Raw genomic sequence first — 13,874 nt, 5'->3', positions numbered from 1 at the left:
TCTCTGTGTGTCTCTCTCTTTCTGTGTCTCTCTCTGTGTGTCTCTCTGTGTGTCTCTCTCTGTGTGTCTCTCTCTCTGTCTCTCTGTCTCTCTCTCTGTCTCTCTCTCTGTCTCTCTCTCTGTCTCTCTCTCTGTCTGTCTCTCTCTCTCTGTCTCTCTCTGTCACACACACACACACAAAAGCTAAAGTAACTTTTACTTTAAAACTTTATGCATTATGTGGCTCCAGTTTGCACAGCTTTAATTAAGACTTACCAGTAGGTATCATAAATCAGATTCTTTGAATAATTTGACTCAGTCATTCCACTATCAGAATATCCAGAGCTACACGCAAAGTGTGGGCCATAGAAGAAAGGACACAACAGCTGCATTTGTTTGTGAAGAGCTGTAATCTATTAACAGTTGATGGGTAGTGGCCTACTAAATGCTAGCTAGTCCACACCAGTGGCTCTCAAACATTTTGGACTCTGGGTCTCTTTACTCTTTTAAAGAAGGTTAAGGGCCCCAAAGAGCCCTTGTTTGTGCAGAATTTCTGTGAATATCATGCTAGAAATCAAAAAGGGAGAAATATTAAAAACACTGAAAATTACAAGCTCAGACCTGCTTTACCCATGAGTGGACATCACTACCCTTACCCTGCACCATCTCTGAAGACCTCCTTGTTCACAGAATGAGTAACGGCTAAGAGGAGACATAACGGTTTAGCATTAGAAAGCAGATTAAACCCTGGGAACACTTACACATAAAGAATGGCCAAACGTCCCTCCATGGACCAAATTTTGAGAACACAATCCACTTAAACACTAGGCAAGCTAGCAAGCTAACACTACATAAACTGTATTCACTGACACTAAAAACAACAACAACCCTGATTGAATGAAATCAAAACATTAATGGATATGGTGGTACCTCTACCCTTTTCTTGACACAGTCTCACCGTAGCCTTTCTTTGGCCTGGTCTTCCTGCCTCTTTTAAGTGCTGGAGTTACAGGCAGGTGTGGCCACGCCCTCTTACCATACAACTTAAAATCAGAATTCTTAAAATGTCAACCTTCTGGATCTACAAGTATATACCTCTAGATGCTAAACGCTTATTTATTCTTTTGATTTTTCTGCATTGAGATTTTTTTTTTTTAATTTCTGAAGTCCAATTTCAGCTTAGTAGTAAGGAGCCAACAGCAAAAATGGCCAACAACAAGGTACTCACGTTTTTGTTTCTTTGTTCGACGCTGGGGGTTGAGCCCAGGGCCCTGTGCATGCTGGGCGTACATTCCACCACTCAACTACTCCCTCGGTGTCGGTCCCAGACAGGCCAACCAGAGTTGTCTGCAAACCACAGCAAGTCTCACTTGAAGCTTGGTAGAGCTGTGCTTCTCCAGTCCCATGAAGAACTAAGTCAGAACCTGTGCTCAGAACCTGGTAATCCCTGCTCAGAACCTGGTAATCCCTGCTCATTCCCACCACCTGGGAGCTTAAAAAGGCAGCTGCCTGGCAGGGCTGGTGGGATTTCTGTGCTCCTAGCCAACTCTACCACGCATGAAAAAATGATACTTTAATGTTATCTTGGTTTCAACCTTGCAAAGAATAAAACGGAAACGTCCAGTAACCCCTGCTTTGAGGCTTGTGCACCCCAGCAGTCCCCAGCATCCACAACGTGTGATAACCAACCTCCCTGTCAGTTCCTGGGTCTGAGGAATTTCAGAGGAACAGAGGATTTGGGTGGAGCGCGGTGGCTTAGTCCATTCAAATACTCAAATACCTGCCTTAGGCTGGTGATTTATAGACAACAAAAGCACCTTGTTTATGGTTCTGCGGGCTGTGGAGAAGTACCAGAAGTTCCCATGTTCGGTGGAAACCAAGGCCTTCCAGAGCATTCCAGGCCTTTGCACTTGCCAGAAGGGAGGAAAACCTGTCCCTAGGTCTCCTTCATAAAGGCACTGAGGCCACTCAAGACCAGGGATTCACATAGACCAGTCACCTGAAGCCCCGCCCCTGGCTACTGCGTCATCTTTTTTTTCCCCCTCCATCTTTATTAACTTGGGTATTTCTTATTTACATTTCAATTTTTATTCCCTTTCCTAGTTTCTGGGCCAACATCCCTCTAACCCCTCCCCTTCTCTATGGGTGTTCCCCTCCCCATCCTCCCCCCATTGCCGCCCTCCCCCCAACAATCACGTTCACTGGGGGTTCAGTCTTGGCAGGACCCAGGGCTTCCCCTTCCACTGGTGCTCTTACTAGGCTATTCATTGCTACCTATGAGGTCAGAGTCCAGGGTCAGTCCATGTATAGTCTTTAGGTAGTGGCTTAGTCCCTGGAAGTCTGGTTGGTTGGCCTGCTTTGTCTTTTGCAAGTGTTTTGTCTATGTGTGAATCATGTATGTGTGCTTAACGTGTGCATGCCTAGTACTGCAGAAGTCAGAAGAAGGCTCAGATCCCCTGGAACTGGAGTTAGAGTCAGGGATGTTTGTGACCCACCATACTTGGAATTGAACACTGGTCCTCTGCAATAGCAACCAGTGCTCCTAACGGATGAGCCACCATCACTCAGCTGGGGGTCACTTTTTTTTCTTTTTCTTTTTCTTTTTTTTTTTTTTTTCTGGAGCTGGGGACTGAACCCAGGGCCTTGCGCTTGCTAGGCAAGCGCTGTACCACTGAGCTAAATCCCCAACCCCAGGGGTCACTTTTAATGCAGAAAACGTTGAATGATTTAGTTACCCAAGCCACGGCACCTGTTTTCCCTCATATCTGCCCCTGACCCCGCAGAGATAGGAGCCCACTTGATGGGCAGGTGTATTAGGTAAGCTTAGTTACTATTTGAGGGGGGATGGGGTGCCAAGACTTACTATTTTTGCCTTTAACAACACACTGTGGTGGACAATTCTAGCAGCTTTTCCGAATTGTTTTTAAAACATTTCTGCAGTCTCGTGATTGTTTCCTCACTGTCACATTGCACTGAAAACTCTTCTTTTTCATGCTGTCTTTACTGCAAAGGAAATAGCAACTGCCAGCCACTGGTTCCAGTTTTACCTTCCCCTGGGCCCCCTACAGCTCCTCCCTGTTTACAGCGGACCTTCCTGCCCTGTGTCTGAAAACCATAAGCTCCTCCTCCCACCTCCCCCACTCCCTCCACGGGCAGCCCAGGTCTTATCTCTTAGACCTCTTCCTTCTTGAATCCCGTATCAGTGGTTCTCAACCTGAGGGGTCACCTACGCTCTGCAAATCAGATACATGGTGATTCATAACAAATCAGATAAATGGTGATTCATAACAAAGGCAAACCTGTAGTTATGAAGTAGCAACGGAATAATTTTATGGTTGGGGGTCACTACCACATGAAGAACTGTATTAAAGGGTCGCAGCGTTAGGAAGGTTGAGACCCGCTGCTGGTTTATTTGTCCCTGGAAACATGGCAGTTTAACCCTTAACAAGTTTTGGCCTTTGGTCTGTGGAGATTTCATTTTGGTTTGCATCTCTGGAACTTTCTTGAGAGCTTGAGGCAGTGCCTGGAATAGAGTGTCCTTTTACAACTGTGTGCTGGGAGGTCAAGGGACATGAGTTGTTTGTCTCAGCGGCCACTTGCAACTGTTCAGGAACTACTGGGTTGTTTTGGTGACAACATGAGACTACGGAAGGCACAGATCATTTTATTTATATTTTATTTATGCAGTTTTTAAGTAGCAGGTGGCACTTAAGAGAATTTGCTTCAAATAAATGCAGAACGCACTGCCATAATCCCAAATATAATAATGCATTCTTTATTTATTGTCGTACCCTATAAAAGGTGGCAAGACTAGCTGGGCATAGTGATGCACACCCGTCATTCCAGAACGTGTGCAGCTGAAGTAGGAGGAATGAGTTCAAATACAGCCTGAGTCACACAGCAAGCTTAAAGCTAACTAAGGTGTACACCAAGACCCTCTCTTAACAAAGGTAGAACTCAGCAAGACATTTGAAAGAGCGGAAAGCAGACAGATGTCATATACCGCACAGCATTCGCTGCCTCCAGTCAACTGATGAGAAAAACAAGAGAACTTTTGACCACCAGGGAAAGCATCAAGCTCGCAGCAGGTCCCTTTAAACATTAGAGCAGAAGGCATGGGACTCTGTCTATCCCCATCAGAAAAACAAATGCACCATGGGACGACTTCAGTACACCATTGTTCCCTCAGAGTGCTAGAACTGAACGCGCTTTGTGCCTCCCAGTTTCTGGTAGCCACCATCAAGCTTGGCACTCCTGGGACACACTACCTCCATCTGCCTTCTTATCAGGAGGGTCCCCTGCACTCTGCGGGCCTGTGTTTCAAGTTCCTGTTTAGAATCTTAGGGACTGTAATATTGAAAGACACAGTTGAACCCACAATAAACTCCTAATACGTAAGCCATGGTTTCTCCAGTCTCTAAAATCAAGGTTGTAGCCAGAGGGTCCGAGCTTGCAGGCACAGCTCTTGGAAGCTCGATGCAGGGCGACTGTTGCAAGTTTGAAGGCAGCTTGAGATACAGAACAAGGGATATCAGGCCTGTTGGGGCTAGTTAAATAGACTGTGTTAAAGCAAGAACCAAAACAAGATAGAAATCTTGTTAGACCAGGGTTCAGTTCTCCCCCCAAAAAGAGAAATTCTCAAATCAAAGCTAACTCCACTAGATCTTCAGTCAGTCTTGTTTTTGGAGGGAAGTTCAGGAAAGGCTGTTCCCTTTGTCCTGTGCACTTAGTGTTGAAGACCTGAGGTGCAATTTAGGACCTGGGTCTTGGCTCACACAAAATCCTCAAGTTCTGTGTCTTGGGAGAGGGAGTGCAGCTTATCATGCCGCCTCCCCCAGGATAGGTGCCTGGAAGACATAGCACCCCCACAGTGGCCGACGAACACTTGGCGGCAGAGGGCATCATCTAGAAACTGCATCTGAGACCCTACAGGAGGGCAGGGCCAGCTCCCACCAGGCCTGCCAAACCCTGCTGCAACAAGGTGATAAAACGCTAGTGGCAAGATCGGCGCTTAGATATTGAAGGGAACAAGATGTTCCGTTCCTGGGTTCCCAGAATGAGATCCAGCTTTCAGGACTGGGAAGTAGGAACGCACCTACCCTCGCTCACTTGCTCGCTCGCTAAGCACCTGCCCTCAGCCCAAATCCATTTCCCAACACTGGAGCACAGCTTGGATCTGCAAGGAACCTCCCTTCCAGCAGCAGCCAGCTGTGCTTCTTCATGGCTGACACTAGAGGGCAGGCTACTAAAACTTTCCCGTTCTAATGGGCGCACAAGCTCTGGGAGAAGAGGCCCACATGGGTAGCTTGTTTTGCTGGACCCTGGTTCTTTGTGAAATTCATGCATGCCATGTAAAACCATGGCTTCGACGGCTCTTTTAGTTTTTAAAGTACATTTACTTTAGTCCTCGTTTCGAGGGGTGAAAGACCAGGGTGTCCGGCTCAGGCAAACTGGGAGCGGACAGATCAACTTTGGGGCAAGTTTATAAGGAAGCAGCAAGCCTCCAGGGGGAACCAGTTAATTCCGCAAACGGAGAATGTCCTAAAACGCCACACTGTGATAGATTCTGCTGCTATGGCCAGTCTTTCAAATAACAAACAAACAAACAAACAAACAAACAAACAAACGGCTAAGGGAACATTAAAGATGGCTTTGGTACCTTCAGAGTTTAGTTTCTGTTCCCTGCTTCCTGTGTCCAAACCCAGGAACGTCTGACTACTGTGCCCCTAGTCGTGTTTCCACTAGAGTCACAACTCAGCCCCGCCTACAGCTACATTTGCTGTATTTACTTTCCATTTGCTGAGTGTGGACAGAGTCTCACTCTGCCCTGGCGTGCTGGCCACCGTAGCCAGTGTTTATGGAGAGGTTCCCAGTCCTTCCTCGGAGGTCTGCACAGATTTCCCAAGAGACGGAACAAGCACCAAAGTACAAATGGCAAAGCTTGCTGAAGAGGGCCTGCCAGGTCACTGGGCTCCGACCCTCATTGTCCGGCCCACCCGCTTCCCAGGGCTCTTCTCCAAGAGAGCCGGAAACAGGCGCTGGGAGAGCCACACTGCAAAGTGATTCCGTTCCTGCCCACACAAACCCCAGCCCCCAGTGGTCAAATGCTTTTCCAAAGAAGTGAAAGCTTGCTCAGTCACTTCTAAGAAACTGCTGGAGGGGAGGCAGCCTGGGACCTGGGGCAAGAAGCAAGCCCAAAGAAATGTAAAGGGTGTTATCCCCTAGGGAAAGAGATGGGTTTCATCCACTCTCTGATGAGAAGTTCTGGCCTTTACTATTCTTTTTATGAACAGTCAGTTTTAAATATATATTATGAGGCAATCTTTGTGGGAATCAATGAACAATGGAAATTAAAAAATAATAAATTAGTAACCTTCCCCAAAGTTCATGCTCTTCCCAAGGACAAAACGTCTGCTAGTTCTGAGCCTTATAAACAAAGCATCTTTGTAACTATAACCTCTCCACTGCTGGCCAGAGCATGGAGGGACTAACCAGGCCCCAGACCATCAGATAAGAAGAGTCATCATCAGGGCTTGCCCATCTTGAGTTTACCAAGTTTCTTTAAAATCAAAATACTTCTGTTTTCTCTATCCAGGGAAGTGAGGCATTTCTCAAGTTCTCGGGACACACTGTCCTGTGTGGTCTTCGAGTACTACATGAAATGGAAGCTTTTCCTTCCATTTGTCTCTAAAAGTATCCTGGACAATACAAAGATGCTTACGCTGTTTTTTTCCCAGTGGGTTAACATGACGGTTTCAAGGGATTGCTGGCAATTGCTTTCTTACAAAAGCTGTAACTTTTATCTACATCCACTGTGTATTCAATGTTCATAGAGCATACACACCACACACCACACACACACACACACACACACACACACACACACACACACACACACACACACACAAAGAGCCCAGAATGGCAGAGTCTGTGTTTTGTAAAGTTCCTGAGGCATCTGTAGAGGGCAACCCTTGAGACAGAGATGAGAACCTACCTGCAGGTTGCTTTGTCCATCTACATTTAGCAGTTCAAGGACTTAGCCCCTACAACCGCAAGTTCCCCTCCCAGGACTGATCGGTGTTCCTAAAAACCAATGTGTGGTCTCATCAGCATCTTAGGAATTCCCCAGTGCAAGTCCTTGAGCCCCACCCTGACTCACCTCCTTAGAAATTCTGGAAATGATGGTGGTTTCAGGAACATGGGATTGAACGTGAAGTTTCAGGCACACTAAACATGAGCGGTCCCCCTGGCCCAGGCCTTTTTGTGTTTTAAGGAGCCATTCCAGAGCATTTTACAATAGCTAGCCTCTGAGAAGTGATTCAGAAATGTAAGACAATGAGATCCCACGTAAGGTAGAACCGAGTTTATTAATGACAGCTTTTATTACAATCACTCTCGAGTGTAAAAAATAAAGGGTGATTAAAATTTAAAACTCACTTGGGCTTGTGTTTTGGCTTTCACTGTATGTGCCACGGGGTGGGGATCTTGCCTGATTCTGAATCAACTGGCCAGATGTAGTTCACTGGAGAATGAGGTAATAAAGAAGACACAAGTGCCAATCCGAGAGCACGCGTGTCCATGTTGAAGGGCATCACAAGCGACGGCTGTGGTATGGGCAGAGGTGAAGTCACGTGACCTCACAGCCATGGATGGAATGACTATATCTACCTACAACAGACACCAATACAAACATGCAGGGCCACATACACCCAAACTGTGGAGATGAGACTTCAGAGGAATGCCTGACCTCCCTGTGAGTGGACCGTGTCCACCAGCCACACAATGCACGCACGTGCTGTGGACGTGGAAAATAGCATTGCTCAGAATGCTGGCTGGCGAAAGAGGAGCTGCTATCACAGAGGCTGTGGTCTTCCCAGCGACCCACAAACTAAAATCTGCTCCCCATGAAAGCAACATCCACGGGTTATCACAAGCTGGGTGAAAGCCTGGGGCTCAATCCCATCCTCCCGGTGGGCACGAGAAGGACCCGGAGGTGGCTTCCCACCTAGCATCACAGAACCCTGGCTGGGCTTTCGGTGCAGACTCACAAATATTTGTGCTTTGTTACTGCCCTGAGGCCACCTCAGCGAGGACAGAGCTCTGCCATGCACTATACTTGGCTTGCTTTTTTATTTAATATACAACAAAACTGAAGTTGCAAAAAGGGAGAGAGAGAGAGAGAGAGAGAGAGAGAGAGAGAGAGAGAGAGAGAGAGAAAAGAAAGGAAAGCCCCATTAAATGCTTTTTGACCGTGACAACCCTGCTTTGGAACTGGGCTTTATGGAGGATGGGGGAGTGGACAGAAGCCGAGCTGGATGCTGGGAGAGGCAGTGAGCCCATGGGGCGTATGAAGACAAAGTTAGGACAACATGCCACGACCACCCAAGGCGTGAACACCAACAAACACTCGCAAATGTCTCTCTGAAAAGAACATGGGTTTGGGGGCGTCACGGTACATGCAGGTGAAGTGTCTACAGAAACTTACTGTTTAAGTTGAATAGGAAACCATTACAGAGGACTGTGTCATATAGCCTTTGCCTTTGGGAGACGAAAAAAGAACCAAAACAACAACCAGTCATAAAAAGAGAGAGAAAGAGAGAGAGAGAGAGAGAGAGAGAGAGAGAGAGAACACAAAACGCAGCCCAGAATATTCCAGAATATCAGAAGAACCCGATAGATAGTCTGATAAGGTGGGGCGAGGGGGTGTTTAATTAGTGTCTCTCATTAACCTCATTTTCTCCTCAGATGTCACTGATAAAACTCAGACTCCGGCTGGCCACTCAGGAAAGATCAGTCCTGTGGAAATGTGGATCAAGGCCTCAGTTTGCCACCAACACCCAGCTCTCTTAGGGGTAAACTTGGGAAGGAGAGCGGACTCTGTAAATGACCTCTTCCACCCCTCGCAGAATCTGAACACCGGGGCGCTGTTTTCTTCTCTGGAGGACAGTTGCAACAGTTTCTGGAAATGTGCATTGAGGGATTTCAGGACACCTGGCCCTGGCGGATAAGGACCCAAGTTTTAGCCAAGATGTGGACAGCACTGTATTCTCCATAAAGTCAAGTACATGCGGTGCCCAACCTCCCCCTTCCCCCCTTCTGGTAGCATCCATCTGTCCATCAATTCACGGCTACAGTAGAGATTCACCGCACAGCGACTCGGTGACTTGCACGCTGTTTCATTTTTCTTGTTCAAGGGACCGTCCGTGAGCAGCATTTCCAAGTTCTACCCCCGCAGAAAGTTAAGTTCTTGGCAGCTCCATTGGGTGAGACTGCAAGCCTGTGACCAGGTCTCTGCAACCCGCCATCAGCCGGCCGGCGCACAGAGGGTCAGTCAGCGAGGGGGGATCAGTCCAGTGTCTGACAGCAGTGGTTGCAGGGTTCTACCAGCTAGCCCTGACAGCTTCAATGTCACTCACCAAATTCTGTGCCAGGCATATCCCAAAAATCTGAAAAAGGAGAGAAAACCAAGTTAGACGGCAGAATTCAAATGCTCTTGGCTTTTCCTTGGCCACTGGGTCTGCCCCTCAGAGGACGGAGACCTAGGTCAGTCGTAAAGTGTTTGCCTCACATGCATAAAGCCTTGGGCTCTGCTCCCAGAACCATAGAAAACCAGGCGTGTTGGTACACATCTACAATCCCAACACGTGGGTAGGAAGAAGCTAGAAGGTCAGAAGCCATCCTTGGCTACATAGCAAGTTTGAGGCCAACCTGGGGATACACGAGACCTGTCTTTAATACACACACACACATATGCTGAAAAAAAAGAATGGAGAGAAAATAAAAATCCCTAGTTTTAGCATGACTTTATCTCTTCAATACTAAATACAGACACTGTTTATTTCCCTCACACTAACACTATCCCAAGATAACCCATTTCCAGCTCTCCCTATGGCCTAGATAGCTCTCATCTACCTTCTCCCTCTGTGGGTTTGCCTGATCTTCACGAAATTGCTTTAGACAGCGTGTGGTGCCTGTGACTTCTTTTAAGTACCCAAACCATTTCTGGGTTCGTCCATAGATACGGTGACTGCTCAAATGAGAAAAGCCCACAATCTCATGGGTTTGCATACTCAGTCTCCAGTTATCGGCACTGTTATGGGAGGCTGTAGGACACTGGAGTTTGTGGCTTAGCAAGCAAGCGTGTTGCCAAGGACAGCTGTCAAAAGGCGTTACCTGCCTCTGAGCTGCTACGGCCCCTATGGCTTCCCGCACCGTGGGTCCGGTCTGAACCATGGGCCTGAACAAACCTCTCTTCATTTCCTCTGCGAGGTATCACCGTGTTGTAGATCTTCGTGACTCAGCTACGAATGTTCTTTATTTGTGTGGCACAAATGAAAGAACTTCAGTGAACATTTCATACAAGATGAAAGAAAGCTGAGGTGACCTCAGCACGCACGAGCTGCCTTCATGACCAGGGAAGCCATCCGTGTGTGGGGGAACGTCGGGCTGAAGCCCAGCTGGGGTGCTTATCTCGCACAGGTGGGTCACAACCCAATTCTTCTATAATCCATGGGCTCTGACAGGTAATAGGCCTTAATGAAGCCGCACACGTAGAGAACATGTTTTGTTGGTGACCAGCCTGCCTGGCTAGGGTCCTGACTGATCCATTCACCACCGGATGCACCTGCCCTGTTCTCCCTGCTCAGGTCAGGTCTGTGACCTTTGGAGGGAAGGGTCTGCCACTTCACTGGGGTCTGCAGCTTCCTCCCTCTTCCTTTGAGAGTGGTGACCCCATCAGCAAGGTCACGGTGGGAGGCAGAGCTCCAGGCTGACTGGGTGGGTGGTTGTTCTGAGTCAGGGACTCAGCTGTGCGGAGGGAGGAGTGGGCACGCTCAGAGAGCACTGTGAAGATGTGGTGAGCGCTGACTCAGACAGAAGGGAGGTGATGGGGTGGGGGATGCAGACAAGGGATACGAATGCTGGTTCTTCACAAAAGCAGCTGCAGAGAGGAACTGTGGTGACTTTCGAGGAATTACCCGGCCAGTTTGCTCTACCTGTTTGTCTTGCTTGCTTCTGAGGCGGGGTCTTCCTCCCTGTACAGTTGTCATCCTGCTGCCTCTGCTTTGGTTTCCCTGGGGCTGAGACTGCAGGTATGCATGGCGCAGCTGGCCAATTCATGTTTTTTTTTTTTTTTGATGGCTGTGTACTGAACCAACCAGAAGGACGTACCCCAGTTGTTAAAGACCCATGGATGGATTCTTCCGTGTTTCCACTTCTTGCTGCTATGTGCACGTGTGTGCCAATGTTTGGGTAAATGTTGTTTTTCATTCCTTTTGCATCGGTGGAAAATTGTAGGGTCACACAGTAACTATATATTATTTTCCAAAGAACTGAACCATTTCTGCTCCCCCACTGTAGAAAGGTGCAAGTGATTTGTCCTACATCCTCAGAACACCCACCACCTTGTTTATCCGTAGCCATCTTAGTGGGTGTGCAATGGGTACCTCACTGCAGTTGTGACGTGCAGTTCTCTGACAGCAAGGGATGCTGCACATTTTCATGTGCCACAGCCATTTCTATCTGTGCTGGAGAATTGTCTACTGACACGGACACTCTTCATTTTTAAACTAGACCTGGGTAGGTAGTCCAGGCTTGCCTTTTTTTCTTGTTTCCTATAAGCCATATATATGATACACACTAAACACACACACACACACACACACACATACACACACACACACACACACACTCACAAATACTTTCTGCCATTGTGTGAGTAACCTTGATGGCACCATTTTCAGTGTGGAAGTTTTATATTTTGAGGAGGTGCCATTACCTCTGTTTCGGTTGGTGGTTTTGGTTTTTGTTCTCTGAAACTCTTTGTCCAAAACAAAAACAAAAACAAAAAAAAATCACCAATTTACACCAAGTTTTCTCCTAGAATGTCATAACTTTGGCATCTTTTAAAGGAGTTGTTGATGTAAATAGTAAGTACACAGTCTTCAGATATACCTGCAGAGGGCATCAGATCCTATTACAGATGGTTGTGAGCCACCGTGTGGTTGCTGGGAATTGAACTCAGGACTTCTGGAAGAGCAGCCAGTGCTCTTAGCCTCTGAGCCATTGTTTTCCCTCCTTGGAAAACCTTTTGTCCCTTCCCCGTTGAATAGTTTTGATTCCCTTATCAAAACAAAGCTCACAAAAGTTCTGTCTGTAATTTAATCCCATTACTCAGTAATGGCTAACTTTATAAGCTGGCAAGACCGTCTTGAACCCTGTTACTTTGTAGTCAGATTTAATTAGGAAACAAGAATTCTTCATCCTGCCATTCTCTTTCGGTGTGTTTGACTACTCTGATCTCTTGTTTTTCCCTGCAAATTCAGGCCCAGCGAGTCGATGACTAAATGGGGAGGTTGTATCTGAGACAGAGAGCACGGAATCCCTATCAACGTGAGTGCTGATGGCCCTTGAGCGACACTGAGTTTATAATCTGTGACACAGGATGACTTCCTATTTACTTAAGAGATCTCTGATTTCCTTCAACCACGTATCCATCTGTGGCCCTCCACAGAGAGTATCTTATCAACAGGAAGAGTCAGCATCCGGGACTATCCTCACCAGCATTTGGGTAAGCTGGACCAGAGACACAAAAAGATAGCACGTACTCGTGCAACTCACAGAGCTTGGCCTTTCTGCTGAGGTCCCCACTCTGAGCAGCCAGGTCTGCCCCGACTGTCACAACACAGTCCTTTAAGCCCTCGGAAACAACGGAATGCCAGCTGACAACTTGGGGCCTATCAGCCTCTCTGTGGTGAAAAGGAAACAAGATTTCCTAACGTATTTCCGGACCTAGACTCAGACCTTCAATAAACACCAACCCAATAGTTCCAGTCTGTTCCCAGGACCTCCAGTGTGTCTCAGAGGCTAAGGCATCGAAGAGACAAAGCAAAGATCTTGGCCTGGTCTGATGGTTTGCATATGCTTGACCCAGGGAGCAGCACTATTAGAAAGTGTGATCTTGTTGGAGGAAGTGTGTCACTGTGGGGGTGGGCTTAGAGACCCTCCTCCAAGCTGCCTGAGGATGCTCAGTCTGTTCTTGGCTTTGATGATAATGGACTGAACCTCTGAACCTGTACGCCAGCCCCAATTAAACTTGCATTGATCATGGTGTCTGTTCATAGCAATAAGACCCTAACTAAGACAGCTGGGGAGGTCCTTCTGGGCACTACTGTCTGAGGCAGCACCAAGGACCCACGTCTTACCTGAAGCAGTGCAATTCCTATGAAAATACCAGCCACAATGGTTAAATTGTCCTGTAGCCACTTCTCAAACTGGGGCACACAGCCTTTTGTGTAGATCACAATCTGTTGGTCAACTTCCTTTACAAGGGAAGAGAGCAGAGGGTCACAGATACAGCCTTGTGCATATGCAAACACTCCTCCAAAAATCACCGTGTGCTAAGGCGGGTTTCACTTACTGGTTTTTGCCTGGCATCATAGCCACACTGAGTGTTGATGACGTCTTCCTGGGGAAGAAGGAAGAGAAAGGTGAAACTCATTCTTGTTCAGCAGAGAGCCCATCTAAGAATGGATGGGGACTATTGCACAGTATTAAACATTATTATTAATATTATTATTTAACAAACATTATTATTAAATGCTGTGCACTTACGAGAGCAGCTTCAAAAATATGTATTAAAACATTCCTGCCTATAAATGAAAGCTGAGACTCTAGTATGTCCTTCATGTGGGGTATGTGTGTGTGTGTGTATGTGTGTGTGTGTGTGTGTGTGTGTGTGTGTGTGCATGAGCATGTGCACTCACACTCGTTTGCACAAACATTGAACTAAGATTCAAAATACTGCCAACCTCAGGAAGCTTCAAGGGAACTGGAAACAAACAAAAATCAACCTTAAAGGACAAGATGACCATCTTTATGCTCTTTGGCAATTTCTG

The 13,874-nt window shown here is 47.1% G+C and overlaps 2 protein-coding genes across 12 annotated transcripts in view; both read right to left on the bottom strand.

The window, feature by feature from the left end:
- LOC120100955 (uncharacterized) overlaps positions 1–5,696 on the bottom strand; it is a 94,787-nt gene extending 89,091 nt beyond the window's left edge. For 2 of the 4 annotated variants that reach the window (XR_015677044.1, XM_087642840.1), the window contains exons 1-2: positions 5,639–5,696; positions 1,208–1,326 (exon numbers count right to left, since the gene is read on the bottom strand). Coding sequence is in view for 1 of the 4 variants with exons in the window: in XM_087642840.1 (XP_087498966.1) it covers positions 1,208–1,271 (64 nt within the window). In the remaining 3 variants the exon portion in view is untranslated. Of the gene's footprint in view, positions 1–1,207; positions 1,327–2,842; positions 2,983–5,638 lie in introns of all 4 variants that reach the window. The other 2 variants (XR_015677040.1, XR_015677039.1) reach the window with 2 other exon arrangements.
- A 1,631-nt stretch (positions 5,697–7,327) lies between these two features.
- Positions 7,328–13,874, bottom strand: part of Tspan5 (tetraspanin 5) — a 163,599-nt gene continuing 157,052 nt past the window's right edge. For all 8 annotated transcript variants that reach the window (XM_087627899.1, NM_001004090.2, XM_087627909.1 and 5 more), the window contains 3 exon segments: positions 13,397–13,444; positions 13,182–13,298; positions 7,328–9,425 (listed from right to left, as the gene is read on the bottom strand). In XM_087627899.1, coding sequence (XP_087484025.1) covers positions 9,360–9,425; positions 13,182–13,298; positions 13,397–13,444 — 231 coding nt within the window. In that variant the 3' untranslated portion in view covers positions 7,328–9,359.

The sequence above is a fragment of the Rattus norvegicus genome, chromosome 2 (genome assembly GCF_021556685.1).
Source record: "Rattus norvegicus strain SHRSP/BbbUtx chromosome 2, alternate assembly SHRSP_T2T, whole genome shotgun sequence".
Lineage (NCBI taxonomy): Eukaryota > Metazoa > Chordata > Mammalia > Rodentia > Muridae > Rattus > Rattus norvegicus.
The sequence above is the reverse complement of the archived record's forward strand: the minus strand, read 5'-3'. Positions and strand labels throughout refer to the sequence as shown.